The 15,006-nt window shown below is 39.5% G+C and overlaps 1 protein-coding gene across 1 annotated transcript in view; it reads left to right on the plus strand.

Moving 5' to 3' along the window:
• Positions 1–15,006, plus strand: part of LOC108572105 (pikachurin) — a 272,858-nt gene that overhangs the window by 194,021 nt on the left and 63,831 nt on the right. Inside the window, exon 5 of the mRNA XM_017934297.1 lies at positions 9,202–9,403. Coding sequence (XP_017789786.1) covers positions 9,202–9,403 — 202 coding nt within the window. The remainder of the gene's footprint in view (positions 1–9,201; positions 9,404–15,006) is intronic.

Consider the following 15,006-nt stretch of genomic DNA (forward strand, 5'->3'; position numbering starts at 1 on the left):
TCCGGAGCAAGTGAAGTGGTTAATTGAGGCCCCCGGTGAGGAACTGGTTTTGGCTGCGGGCCAAAGTGACTGATCATACACGTAGAATAGAAAAGCGGAGGTTAGTGATCCCCGTCGACTCGATAATTTCATCGCTTCCTCTCTCTTGCTTTTTTCTTCCCGATCGAGAGTTAGTCAGATTGATCGTACGTTGATGTGATTTTTCTGATAATTTTCGAGAGGCTTGAGACTTTTTTGCGAAGGGTGCTCGTATTCAGTTGCAGATTTCGCAGCGTGTTACGGTGTACCGGATGTTTTCTCTGACACGAGAGATTAAAGTATCTCCGTTCCTATTGACGGTACGAAGAAATTTTGGGGGAAGAAAGGATTTTGTTCGAAAAGGCAAATTTTGCTATGCAATGGTCATTTTTCTCAGGAGCACTGTGGTGTGATATATCTTTGTTGATATACTGTTAGAGGTGACAACAGAAGAAAATTCGGTAATTCGAACAGAAGATAAATTTCCTCTTCGAACGTTTTTTCGTGCTGTCAAAAAGATTTAAAAAATTTTAGGTGATTGAGTTAGGGAAAACACCCTGTATAGTAGGGGTTAAGTAATCAGTTCTTTTACCTTTCGATGCATTTCAAGAAATAGCAATGATTTTATTAACAGGAATTATTATCCAACTTTCTACTCAAAACACGCTCTCCACAATGCAACGTCACATTATCGTAAATAGAAAATAATAAATAACATGATAAAAATATCGTGAATAGAAGACTGTTTAAAGTCCATTGTCATCTGTTTGAAATTTGTTCGTTAAAACACACCTCGTCTATCTGTATCAAACAGCGTCGAATAAACTACAGCGGGCATTTAAATCGAAACTGCAAGCCCGTTTAAATCCCCTCTCCTCCCTCCCTCCTCTAAACGCTACGCAGAGCTTCGGAATTTATTTAAAAAATCGTTAGCCGAAAATGCAGAGGAGCGCGATGAATTATTACAGCGCGCAGTTAGAATCGAGTTTTCCGAAAAGCTGTAAATAATTCCCGGCGGCACCGCTGTGTATCGTTTGCCGCGAGGCGAACGATCCATCGATCGTTTTCGTCGTTTTAGCGACGTTTAATTTTAGTTACGATTCACGTGGAAATTGCTTTTCCCAAAAATTACGCGTACCCAACCTACACACACACACACGCGAGCACAGTATTTGTACGAGGCTCGATGAATCGTCGATAAAGCCCACGGAAATACGCGTTCCATTTTCGTTCGATATGTTTTAACAACAGCTGCCCTTTTTGTTGTTGTTTTTTTTATTATTATACATTCGACCGACACGAGAAAACCCTCGACGTTGAAAAAATCCACTTTGCCCCGTTTAAAGTCCCGCCGAAACTTTCGCCGTCCTGATTGTCCATTGTTTACCGGCGGACTAAGTGGCCTCAAAATTCGCGTAAGTCCCCGCGGAGCGACAAGCCACTCGGTAAGAAGCTTTCACGCCGCGCCGAGTTGAGACTTTTTCGAGATTCGCCAAACGAGACCGCGAGGTGTTTCTTGAACGCGCTAAATGCGCCGAAAAGTTGCACCGCGGGCGGCAATTAAGTCGATGGAATATGTGGAACAGAAATTGTGCGAACTTCGAACGACGGAAATTTGAAAATTGTAATTGTAGTTTAGTTTACAGAATTTTGAAAAATTTTCTATCATTTTCGGTTTGTTTGATAGTAATACGGGAATTTTTGAATAAGTTCGTATTTTATTGTCGAGTGAAAAGTGAAGCTTTGATGTGTAATATATGAAAATGTCCAATCCGTCATCCGTTATGAATAGGTTAATTCAAATAACGTATGGGACGCGATGATATCCATTATGCTCAAAAACGAAAAAGAGCGTGCGAAAGGAAACGAAAGGAATTTAATAAAAAAAAATGTGTGAAGGGAATTTAATGAATAATTCAATCATTCTGCAAAGAGTCTTCGATCACTTTTCAGGTGTAATAAAAAAAAGTCTCCGAGGAATTTAATGAATAATTCAATCATTGTATAAAAAATCTTTTATCACTCTTCTATTAATAATAAGAATTAGCAAAATTTCCAAGCAATTATCGAATACACCTATCCCCCGATTTACACGGTTTTCAAAATAACGGCTTTTCAGAAATATAAACTGTTAAAAATAAAAGTTTATGCTGCGCACATATTTGTACAGTCATTTTTTAGTACCGTTCGTTTGTTAACACTGGCATTAAACCAAAAAATGAACGGAGTTTCCCCCTTTTTTTGCACACAAAAGGCATTCATATTGTAACGTAAAGTTTGCTGCCGCCGCGGATCTTTCATTGGCGACCGGCTACTTTCGCCTTCGTCGATCGCCCGCTCGAAACTAAACCCTGACCCTGAATATTTTTTTGTTTTTCATTTTTATTTTCTTTTTATTTTACATTTAAAATAATGAATTTAATTCAATCACTGACTAAATTATGCGCATTTTCTTTTTTCCCCGATTTACACGGTTTTTCATACAAAAAGCCATGATTTCGATTTACACGGTATTCTGAGGAACCGATCATCCGTGTAAATCGGGGGACAGGTGTAATTCAATTATTCTACAAAAAGTCTTCAATCACTCTTCAACTGTAAGAATAAAAAAAAATTTGCAAGGAATTTGATAAACAATTCAATGAAAAATGTCCACCTTACAATACATACTGCTAACAAACCGTAAATACAGACATCTTCAAAAATTCCCCTCTCGCACTACCATCCTTCCCATCAACGTGAAAAAAATTCCGGAAACCCTGGAAAAATGGCCAGAACACTCGTCAAGACGAATCAGAAGCGGAACCCAGAACAGCCGCATGCAAATTAATTCGGCTAAACGATAAAACCGACAGTGTACTCTGCCACGTCGCGTTAAATCCATTGTATAAATCCGTGGCCGGTCAGCCACGGGCATCCCGTGGGTCCATTTCAGCGATAAAAATGCGGTGGCACGATCGGAAGTGCATTGCGGTCATACGGTATGGCGAACGGACGAGGATACAGTCGATGCATTTCGCGCGATTAGCCCCCTCTCCGGTCGCGGATAGTTCGTTTCGGGATTAACATTTTCCACGGTCGCGTTTCGCTGACTGGAAGATTAAAAATACGTTCCGCGGGAACGGGAGCAACGTATCGAGATTTTTCCACCGGCTAACGAACCTCCGGTGAAAAACGGAAGCGGAGGGCGGGGGTTGTTAACAGTGGAACAATTAAACTCGTTAAAACGAACGAATTTCAGATTTCTTATTTTCATGGTACGGAGATTGTTAAGCTGCTTTTGTCGGAACGTTACAGTTCACTTCTGCCGTGATTAAGATATGATTGTACAGGGTGACCCGTTTTAGTCCTTTCGCTGCGGCAGATTTCAGTGCGTGAAAGTCGTTTTCGTTTTGGCCGGATCGTTTTGAAATTTGGTTTATTGAATCGAGGTTGAAGTAGCTGGACGGTAGTATCGAGGATTGAAGTATTTGTAGCAATTTTTGAAGCGGCTGCAGGCGCAATTAGCAATGAAAGGGTTAATTTATAAGTGCCGGTACGAGGTAGAGTGAAAAAGTTAGCTGCATTCGTTTAGAACTTTTTGTCTGTGAGAGATATCTTGATGAAAGTTGGTAGCAACACTGGTTATACTTCCGTTCTTCCCTCCCTTTCGGTACTTATTTTTTAATTCGAGTGCAATTAACTTTTTACCCCGCATTTCGGAAACTGCACTCGGCGGCGATATTAAAAGACCGCGAATTTTTCGCGGAAAAATTTGTCGACCTTTGACCTATTATAACTTGGTGAAAAAAAATCGTACGATAGTCAACCTGGGGTCGTTTTAAAGGGCGAAGCCTCTACTCTCACCTGCCTGAGCTTATTTTCTTCTAAAATACTTCTCCATTAAATAGTGTGGCGACAGATTGAACATACTCCTTCCGAACGACTGCACGAGATTTCAAAAATTTTTGCCACGACTCGAATCACTGTCAGTTTAAAGATCGAAACCTCCCCTTTACAGCGGCCTCGTAAAAATTGCCACACGATTTTTCCTCGCCGTTTTACCGCACGTCGAGCGAAAAGTCTGCCGGCGGCATTAGTTGATAAGTTGAATAATAAACTAACTAATCAAAAATGGATGCTCCAGTAGAAAGGAAGAGTTGATAACAGCTTGTTATGAAATATCGACGGTGCACAGTTTACGAGCCATAGAAAATGGCTCCGCGAACCGTTAAATACACCCGAATCTCCGAAGTAATTAAAAACAGGTATCGGTTTTTTCGCTTGTCGCCGCGTTTCGCGAGAGAAAAAAATGCAATTTTTTCCCGATGACTGGAAACCACCCCACCTCTCGCCGAATCTCCAGCCTGACAAAGTGGGGTGTACAACGAGAAATGGTTGGAAATATTAGTAATAAACGTGGGAATAATTTAATCGTCGTGAATAAACAACCGACGCCGGTTTAAACGGCATGAATAATGAAGTAACGCAAATGAAACGTGAAAATCGCATCACCGACGAACGCAATTATAATTCTACCGTATCGAAGGCGCGTGTTGTTTCCGCTCTGCGCTCGTACCCGTCACCGATAAGAGATATCCGAGCTCCCGAGGAAAGAACTAAAACGTCGCCGGATAAACGTGAAACGTTTACACCTATAACTTTCGGAGGGGAAAATTTCGAAGCACGAGCGCCAAGTGGACAGCTGAAATTACGAGGAAAATTTGTACCTCGTTAAATCCACGCGTGTCTGTCTGTCTGTGAGTACGTTGGATCGCGCGTTTTCTACGGCGGATATACGAGGCAAAGAGCGCTTATTCGAAATGCGCCACATCGAGTACTGTTCGAACGAATTCAACGCCGTCTATCGACTCTCTTTTTCCACCCACTTCTTCGCGATTTTCGCTCGTACCAACGGAATTCCAACACGATATTGTCATTCCTCGAGACGATTTTCTCACTTTCTCGCTCGTTGGAACAGTAGAATATCGTTGATTATTATCGAAGCTTCGATATTCTTTCGTTGCGTGCGTATTTAATTTCGTTTCCATTATTATTTCGGGAAAGCATATTTTACTTCCCAGCGACCTGTTTTGCTATTCGTTTTTAATACAATCGCGCCAACGCGATTGTTTTAATCTGCTCTCCCCGCGAGCTATTAATGCTGTTCCGTGTTACCGAGTCGTTTGATAAATCTCGCGAGTGACACGCGACTGTTGGGAAAAAAAAGAGAGAAAAAATGAGATATTTTGTTAATTTACGCTAAAAGGGGTATTATGGAGCGTTGTTGGGAACAGAGTAATTTCCTTGGCTGGATTATTTTATTTCGTGAAACGTAGAACGGACATTTTCAGTGGGATAAAACGAAATTGGATTATCGTTGGTTCACGGTGAAATTAGCCTGATGACGGACTTTCTGCATTCCTTTTCATTCTAATTCTCTCCCTAGAGAGGGAAGAAGACGCCACTTTTGAAACGCTGAAACACTAACTGTTCTGAACAATTTTTTTTCATATTTTTCACTTTAAAAATATATGTAATACAGTAATAGAGAAATAAATAATTTCGACAATTTCAATATTGATAAATTTAATAGAAGAATACTAATACAGTAAATTCTCCACAAGTGTCAGTCCGCAAGGAATCTAAACCTGACACTTGTAGAGTCAGGGACTACGTTTTCGAGCCTCGCGCCCGTCTTTGTAGTTTGCCGAACGTAGACAAGGACAGCGAATAAAAGATAAGGATGAAACGTGAGTCGAGGCAACCAAGCGATTTAAATATCAACTTTTTTAACTTTACATTTCTTTATCCCGAAATTTTTCTTAACATATTGATGAGATTTTTCTGATGAAAATGACATCAAACACGACATAATTTGAACAACATTTACTTATTAACACGTTCACTGTCACGCCAGACAATTATATCGTGTTTGATATCATTTTCATCAGAAAAATCTCACCAACGTGTTAAAAAACATTTCAGATGAAAAAAAGTAATATTAAAGAAATTATATTTTTCTATTATGAATTGTCGAGGCGTGAAATCTCGTAAAAGAACGCTTGACTGACAGCAAGCGAGATAACATAGGCGCAGCAATGACGCCTTGGCGTAGGACCATCTATACTGACACTTGTAGAATCCAAACTGACACTTGTAGAATCCAAACTGACACTTGTAGAGAATTTACTGTACTATTTTTTATCGTTATCGCCGACGTTAGAAAAAATAAATTTAGTGTTTCGAGATTAAAGGGAAATGTGACTGTGTTTTATGTTATAGTCAAACAATTGATTCGATCTATAATTAATCCAGTTGCAACGAACTAATTACAACGTAGAACTGCTAAACCCACGATGACCGCGGCTGCAGCCAATTAAGCTGGAAAATCGAGTTACCCTGGTATTCTTATTTCTCTGTGCGGATATTGACTTACCTGAGATAAAACCGCGAGATTAAATTGACTTAACTCGCTCTCGTTCTCGAGGGCTCGTATATCAACTACGTGTACATTTACATCTTTGCCTCTTCTCCACTCTGTAATACGCTCGTGAGCTATAATTGTTCAGAATTCACGCGTTCAACGTTGTACGATGATCAGGATATCAAGAATAGAATCTCCGAGTTGAATTATGAAAAATTACGCGAGGATTATTTGATCGTAAGGAAAAATCAAGCTCGGGCAAATTTTCCTGGAGATTTTAATTGACCTCAGATTTTAATATTTGTTAGAATAGATATAAGAGTTTGCGCAAACTCGGAATTTATCGTTGCTTAATGAGAAAATATAAAATGAGGTGTTTTAATTGATTGGAAATTGGTCGGACTTGAGAGCAGCCATTAGCTGAGCTTCAATTTCTTGCATATCTTCTCCTCGGTTTGTTTTTCTTCTTCTGTACCAATCCTGGAGACGTAAGGGACGGTAAATGATTTTTTGGAAATTTTCTGGGTTAGAGAAATAATATATTTTCGATATTTTTTAATTCGTGAGCTTGACAAGCTGTCCCCAATATTTCTAGGGTCCCTACAACTTCGTTAACCTTTTAACTGGGGAAGACGAGTTAAGTCATTGGTTCTTCTATGCTTAGAACACAGTACAGTAGTGCATACATAAGCGTCCGCATTCGGTCCTTACTTAAGTGGGGAGGTGACTTCTGCGAATTTAACTAAAGAAAAGAGAGATGTGTCTGAGTGTCTGAATTACTTTGTTTCCACCCCGGAGTCCCATTTCCAAGAATTGGTGGGGATAGCGACGGACGCTTATGTGTGCACTGCTGTGATTCATTTATCCAAGGATTATTTATTTTTCATTATACAATTTCGCCTGCGTTAATCATAAAATACATCACCTTCCCATTATACCAGAAGAAAAGTACAGTAATTGGTTACAATTTCTATTCACTTTCAATTACAAACCGAAAAGATACCATTTCTGCTTGAAAAGTGAGCTCAGTTAACGGATAAACAATCCTCGCGACGCGAAACGGCGGCGAAATCAACGTAAAAGAAGAAAGCTGGAATAGACAAGTAGATAAAAGAGAAGCGGTAGTAGAAGAAATGAGAATTCCAGTGCAGAACTTGAAAATTCTTCGCCTTTCTTCGTGGCGACGAGGCGCGATACAGTTTGTCGAATAACGCTTTGTTATGCCAGCGGGCCGGAAGTTCAAGAGGTGTTATTCCATTTGCTGGCCCCGCAACGCGGGAGTTTTTCCATTCGTGGTGTCTGACTGATTTATCACCGCCCTTATGCTCGCGTGTACCACCGAGAATGCCACTCTTTCTCTGTACGGTGTGTTCCCTTGACTGATAGTCGGCCCCCGCCATCGGCCAGGGCGGAAGGACCTTCCTTAAGCCTCGCACGTCTCTGGAATTCTCGATTCCCAGCTTTCTGTCTATCCTACTTCCGCCACCCTCACCTCCGACCATATTTCTTCGTTTCCTTGGATAGCTGGGCCAGGGTAAGGGAGGCTGGAAACAGCCGCACACTGCTTTGCCAATCCGAGCTCCGTCGACGTATATACTATATATATGTAGGATGCAATTAATTAGACGGAGATAAGTGGATCACGAAATATGGCCTGTGAAATAAATCCTTCGCTCTTGTTTGATAGTAGAGTTTGCGAGCTGGAAAAAGTTCCTGCTCTTGGCCTATAGAAATGTCGTTTAACCCTTTGGCTGTGAGGGGTGGGTGTACTGGGTGTCTCGTGTAATTAGGAGGTTGGTGTGTCTTCGCTATGGTTAAGGATGGAAGAAAATTTCGAAAGGCGAGATTAAACGGTGTTGTGTTTCATTTTTGAAACTTTTTTTTAGGTGCAGAAATTAATTCGCTGCCTTTGTTCATATTTTTTCAAAGAGAGAATTCGTCAGTGCGCTCGATAAATAGAAAAAAAGTCATCCAAAGTAAGGGAGCTCGAAATTCTCTTGAGTTTTTTTGTAAATAAACATTCAAGTTTGTGAAAGAAGGCAATTAATTCGTACACCTAATAACTTTTCAATTTTCTTAGAAATACACGCCTTTCGTTTCAGCCCTGTTCATGCTTGCAAAACAGTTTCTAACTTATGAAAAATATACTAATATCAAAACTCGACCGAAGAATTATTTAAAATACTCTGGTAAATAAAAAGTGTGCAAAACTGGTGAATAACTGAAGCCAATACGAAAATTTCACGAGGTAGCAAAATAATTCACAAATAGATACGAATGCAAGTAGTACATATAAACGATAACCGCGCCCAGGTACGTAATAATACCCACTTGTATCACTGTCTACGTCAGTGTTCTAACATCGACCAATTTCTACACGAGGATTAAATAATCCTTACTCAACACAAAACACAAGATCTCCGAGCTGTAGCCGTATCTACAAGCCGGCAAAAAGAAGCAGCCATTCCCACGCAAGCTTTAGCCAATTTCTCAAAGAACCTCCTCGGTGGATCTTTCGCCAGGCGTTACGTTAAGGCTAACGACTTACAAGCATCGGCTAACTCGTTGCTGTAAATCGTGACAGAAGCGTCGACGAGTTGATAAGATTATTCTGTCTGTTGAGGAAGAGGGAGGGAGAGATGGGTAACCGTGAATAATCCGGGATGAATGGTACAATTTGTCAGGCGCATTAAGCGGGTCTGCGTTAACGCGTGTCACGGCCGATGTGTAATAATAATAATGAGCCCCCGACTAACGATGGTAATTTTTGCTTGCAGAGGCCGAGGTGAGATCGCCACGTTTCACTGGCTCCGGCTGGTTGGCGTTCCCCGCGCTGAAGGCTGCTTACAAGCACGTCCAATTAGAATTGGAATTCCGGCCTGAGGCATGGGACGGGATTCTGTTGCTCGCCGGCGAGAGGGACGATCTTCAGGGTGACTTCATGGCCCTGATTCTCCACCATGGCTTCATCGAGTTCAGGTAACGATATTACTTCGTCAATCGTGTATTTGCCCTGTTGAATACGTTGCAAATGTAGCGAGAAATGTGGCCTAGAGTGGAGAGGAGAGTCGGAGATTTATCAGGAGGTTGGCGTTGGGTCTGAATTTGATTAGCGGTGGAAATTGAGGGGAGGATCGGTAAGGTTGCGTGTTGGAAATTGATGTTCGTCAACGTGGACTTTTTAGGGAGAATTATCAGTCGATGAATTAAATGTCCATTTTCTGTAATATATTTTAAAGGAATTGGTATTTCTGTGTATTACATTTGGTGTTGTGCGAAATGTCCTTTAAGTGATTAGGTGATTTTTGAATAATCTCTTCGTTTCAAATTTTCACGATTCTTGTCAGGTGTTGGCCAAGAACCAAATTATGTCAGAGAACAGACATAATTAACGAATATATTCTTACCCTATTTAAAATTGTCCCATTTACTCTGATTTTCGATTTCTAACTCACATTCGTTAAATTAGAGTAGAAAAATTTAAAAAATATAGAAATCTTAACGATCCACGTTGTTCAATAACGGTCGCTCGTGTAACGAGCGATACATCGGGAAAGGTAACTTCGTTTCGTCTAATAATCCGTGAATATGGGCGACGACGAGAGTTGGAGAAGAAACGGAAATCAAAGTTCGCTGTGGAGCCAACGTGTTATCGAAAGTCGATCGATTGGAACAACGTAACGAGCCGACTGTTTGCCGCAAACTGTTCGCGGCCATGCTCGCCAACATGCTTCATCGTATTATGAGAACTTTCCGCAACTTCCGCTGATGTAACCAAAGTTTCCCCCCGAAACCTCATTGCCCTATTAGCGGCAGGACATCAAAGGACTCGCGCGAAACCGCGATTTGCTTGAATTTACCGTGAGACACATTGCCCCGCAGGGACAACGACGCGTGATCGATAAACTTCGATGAAACTCGACTCGAAGACACACGCTCATCTGCTCTCGATGGGTTAATTTCCATCGACTATGCACGGTGTGTCTTCTTACCTGTTCGCCACTCCTTCGTTTCGGTTTATGGAGTGACGTAATTACCTTGGTACTTGTGACGCAGGATGTGAATATTTTCACATTCTTCAATTTGCAGAGGCAGAAGTGGTGCATGAAAATTAAGTCGAGTGCTTTTTAAATAAAAAATGTGTTTATTCGGTGAATATTTTGAAACACAGTGTACTGTAGCGAAAGGATCGAGAATAGGCGAAATATGAGAGTGCTCGAGGATCTCTAGTTTTTAAATTTGCAGTTTTCGAGAATTTGAGAGTTTTAGGTATTCAGAGTTTGCAATTTTCATCTCGATTTTATGTATTTTTAATAGTGAAAATTGGGATTGAAATTTGTAGAATAAAAAGGGGTTGAAATCTTCAAAAATGCGATCGTCAGAGACTGTATGACGCTTTTAAAAATATCAATAACTAAATTTTAAATAAACTTGTCCATTGATTCTCAAGTTTACGGTTTTTGAGAATTTGAAAATTTCACAATTTCAATTCTACCTATTTTTAATTCCAAATATTTGGATTGAAATTTACGAAATAAAAGGGTATAGAAACCTCCAAAAATGCGATCCTCGGTAACTGTGTGACGCTTTTAAAAATATCGCAACGAAATTTCAACTAAATTCGACGATATTTCAACTACGCAAAAATCGGAAAATTAATATTTCCCCGTCCACTAGACAGACAGCAACCCTTTAAATCGTTGTCAGAGATTTGAACCCGGTAGTCATCGTAGCGTGCAGCTTTGCCATGCCTGCATTCTCTTTTTCCGAGGGTGCTTTTAATTATTCGAAGCTGGCTCGTGTTTCTTTTTCGGAGATTTCGTTTTCGTCTGTTTCGCGAGAACCACTGGAAATGAAGTGGTGAAATGCTATTGCCGCCGGAGTGGACGTATTATACGTAATGATCGTAAGAAAGTGAAGAAGGCTCTCGAGGATCAAAGCTTTGAAGTTGGAATAAGAGAGTTTTAGATGGAGAAGGTGAGAATACCGGAGGTATAATGGCGGCAGAGATTTCTCTAATATAATCCAACGTGAGAGGATCTCCTGGTGAAATGTGATTCACAACCAGTACTCTCCATATTCTGTTACATCTAACCGGATATATCTGTTACATAATTGTAAACAATATTTAGTCGAAGTACTGTAATTAGAAAAAGTCGTGCAAAATGTAAGCATACACTGTCACGTTTATTCAAGTAATTAGAAACATGTCAGAGGATTAGTTTTGTTATTTACATACGTTCGTACGTATTGCGGATTTGGTTTTAATAATATGTTGTGAGTGATGGCGTAAATGTCGTGTGTTTATTTTGAATTTGTGTGCACGATCTAGGATAGACATGATATATGGCTGATACTCGAATCGACTCGAGATTGGGGAAACGGGCGGTGTCCTAGAGAGAAACAGCGAGTAAACAGTAGAGCCGCGTTGTTCATGATAACAAGAGAGTGCGAGAGCATATATGAGAGAAAGAATAAGAGAGCATTGATCAGGTTATTATTATTCCTTTTTATGTGTCTTTATCGTTATTGTGCAATTATTATTGTAATATATATTCGTATTAAACTTTCTACCACGTGTTATTCACCCACACGTATCAGTTTGAGTATTATTCGACAAATTTTATTTATTTATTTAGCGTATAAACCGATTTGTGTAAAAGTAACATGGAGAGCAGGCAAGATATGAACGTTTGCAAATAAAAACAGAGCAAAAGAAAGAAAAATTAAATTAAAAGCACTAATGTAGATAAAAATTGATATATATTTAAGTGTGCATAATTTTCCTAAATCGCAGTTCCTTTAACTGTATTTTTTTTTTTTTTTTAGATATAAATGTTATCTTTCATTTTTTAAACGAAATTACAATATTTTTTATTATGGCAAATTACAAGAAGTCTAACAATTACGCATATGTTACAGAGAATACAAATAATTTCCAAGAAACTAAAAAATTTATGCGTTCGATTACGAAAATTGTTCCAAAGCGAACACTGCGTTGCCAAACAATTTTTTTCAAATTTCATAGCAACGAACCACCCTGCAAAATTAATAATCAACGTAAATAATACAAATTGAAGGGTCTGAGTTACCAATTAACCGAACGAATTAACTCAATTCCCCGGAACAATCATAATCAATTACTCCCCGGAAACAAAACTACAAAAACAGCAGGAACACGTCTCTCCCAAACTCCCATGCAGCGCTATAAAATGCCACAGGGGCAGCGAGGGCCGCTTTCTTTCAATGAGGATGCGCCGTAAAAGCCGGATGACGAATGTAGGATCCCGCGGATGGAAATTAAAACAGCTGTAACGGGTGGCTTGATGGCGTGGCCGTAAATGAATTTCCAGCCGCGTCTCGTGGAATACTGGCCTTAAGGCTTCGTCTAAAGTATCGCGTTGATGAACTTCCCACCGGCAGTATATTTCCTTAACGGGTGTGGAAAGGAGGTCCGCCGTGCCGGAGGAACTTTTCCTCCCTCGAACTTTTACGGGGACACACTTTGGCCCCGGTTATACGTCGCGACGTCCCTTCTGAGTTTCACGTTGGCCGTTAATTAAGAATTCCGGTGCGGCAGCTAATTTTTCGGTTACAGCTTAATAACCCGTGACTGCCGGCCGATTTATGAATCCGGAAGTTTCCGCCGCCACGGAGGGAGGAAACTCGGCCGCGTTGACGCGCGCCGATCACGTTTCCATCGACCCCGTTGTGTCGTTTGCCCTCCAAGTTTTCATTAACGGCGACTTATAGGCCCCGCTGTGTAAACTATGTCGGGGAAATTTCACGCTTGTGTACAAGGTGTTCGATTTTCATTTAAATTCAACGCCCCTTGGAAACATCCTTCGTGAAATTGGACGGGATTTTTTTTTTTGTTTCGCTGTAGGAACACTTGGATCTTTCTGGAGTGACTGAGAGTTTCGTGGGATATTGACTTAGGTGTGGTAATTTAGATTATGGGAATTATGGGGTTGATGTAATTTTGGGTCTTTATGTGGAGTGAGATATTTTTAGGAGAATTGTTTTTAATAGGAATCTGAATATAAAATTGAACTGTAAAGTACGCTCTTGGGGCACTTTATTTTCAGTATGCATGCTTGATAAATGGGATCGTTGCAATTAAGTAATTTTAATTCTTTGAATTCTGTAAATTCTTTTTTAGGAGAATTATTAATTTTGGTAGGAATTAATTAAAATTTCTAAAATTTAACCATAGAGTATTTTCTTGGGGCAATTTGTTTTCAGTATACATGCCTTTTTATTTTTTAAGTGGAACGAGATATTTGTTATTTTTGATGCAAATTTCTAAATACAAAATTTATCCATAGAGTACTCCTTACTTTTTATTATAATATATATTAACAACAATTGAAGCAAAATTTGCCAATGATTAGACTTCAGGATCTTTACGGTGCTTTCGGCCAGGCAACGAGTTAAAAAGCGGAATCCGCAGTTAATTATCGAAACAACCAGTCTGAAAGGATCGAAACACGGTTTCCATAGAAACTCTCTGTTCGAACAGAACGTCGGTTGTAATTTATTCAACACTGTTGGGATAATCGTTCATTGTTCCTCGGTTTCCATAATTCATTAACCGTACGCCGAAAGATTGGTCGAGGAATTTATCGTTCCGTTAAGCAGACATTGGTGCAGAACGTTGGAGCATTCACCAGCCGAGGAATTTGCGAAACTGATCTGAATGGCAGATGAAAGGCTAAGCACCTAACTGCTCTCTGATCTTTAAATCACTATTCTTCTGCGAGACGATAAAGTAGAATCTCGTAAAGCTGAATTGTCAGAAAATGCATCGAACAACGTGGAATATTTATCCATATTTAAACTCTTCTTCAACTTTTCTATTTCCTACCGAGGAAAATTCGATAAATTCTGAAACTTCTTGGATTTCAAATTTTTAGAACGATTTGAAATTTCGTCTCGATATTTACTATTTAACGATTCATATTTCGAAAACGTGTACGTACATTTTTAACACGTTTCATGCCGTGTGTACCACTGATATATTAAAGATACATTAACTCTTTGGGTACTGAGTTTCGAAAATAAGCAAATTGAGTTTCGTTAGAAGACGATATTTTATTTAACGAAATCTGGACTGCAAAATTTTCGATTCGCAAAATAATAGATATTCAGTCTCCGTAAATAATTAATAAGCAATAATAATGATAACATAATGTATAGTAAGCCATCTTGTTTGGTACAATCAGAGTTCTCGAAGGGTTTTAATTTCGTTTCAACGTTCTGATAAAATTTATAATTCTCCCGTAACAAGAAATGTGTTAATAAATTCTGGTTACTTAAAAAATCTTCAAATTTTTCCCAATTCAGAAAATAATTAATCGCAAGTGCTAAAATTTCAATATCTCTGCCTAAAACTGATCACAATTACAATGCATCACTTCTAAAGTATTGAAAAAAATTGTTAACAAATTCTGATCGTTGAAAAATCTTCAAATTTTCCCCAGTTCAAAAATAATTAATCACAAGTGCTAAAATTCCAATATTTTCGCCTAAAACTGACAGTGCAACGCCTCTAAAATATTGAAAGAAATTATTAACAAATT

This window comes from Habropoda laboriosa, unplaced genomic scaffold, assembly GCF_001263275.1.
Source record: "Habropoda laboriosa isolate 0110345459 unplaced genomic scaffold, ASM126327v1 scaffold110, whole genome shotgun sequence".
Lineage (NCBI taxonomy): Eukaryota > Metazoa > Arthropoda > Insecta > Hymenoptera > Apidae > Habropoda > Habropoda laboriosa.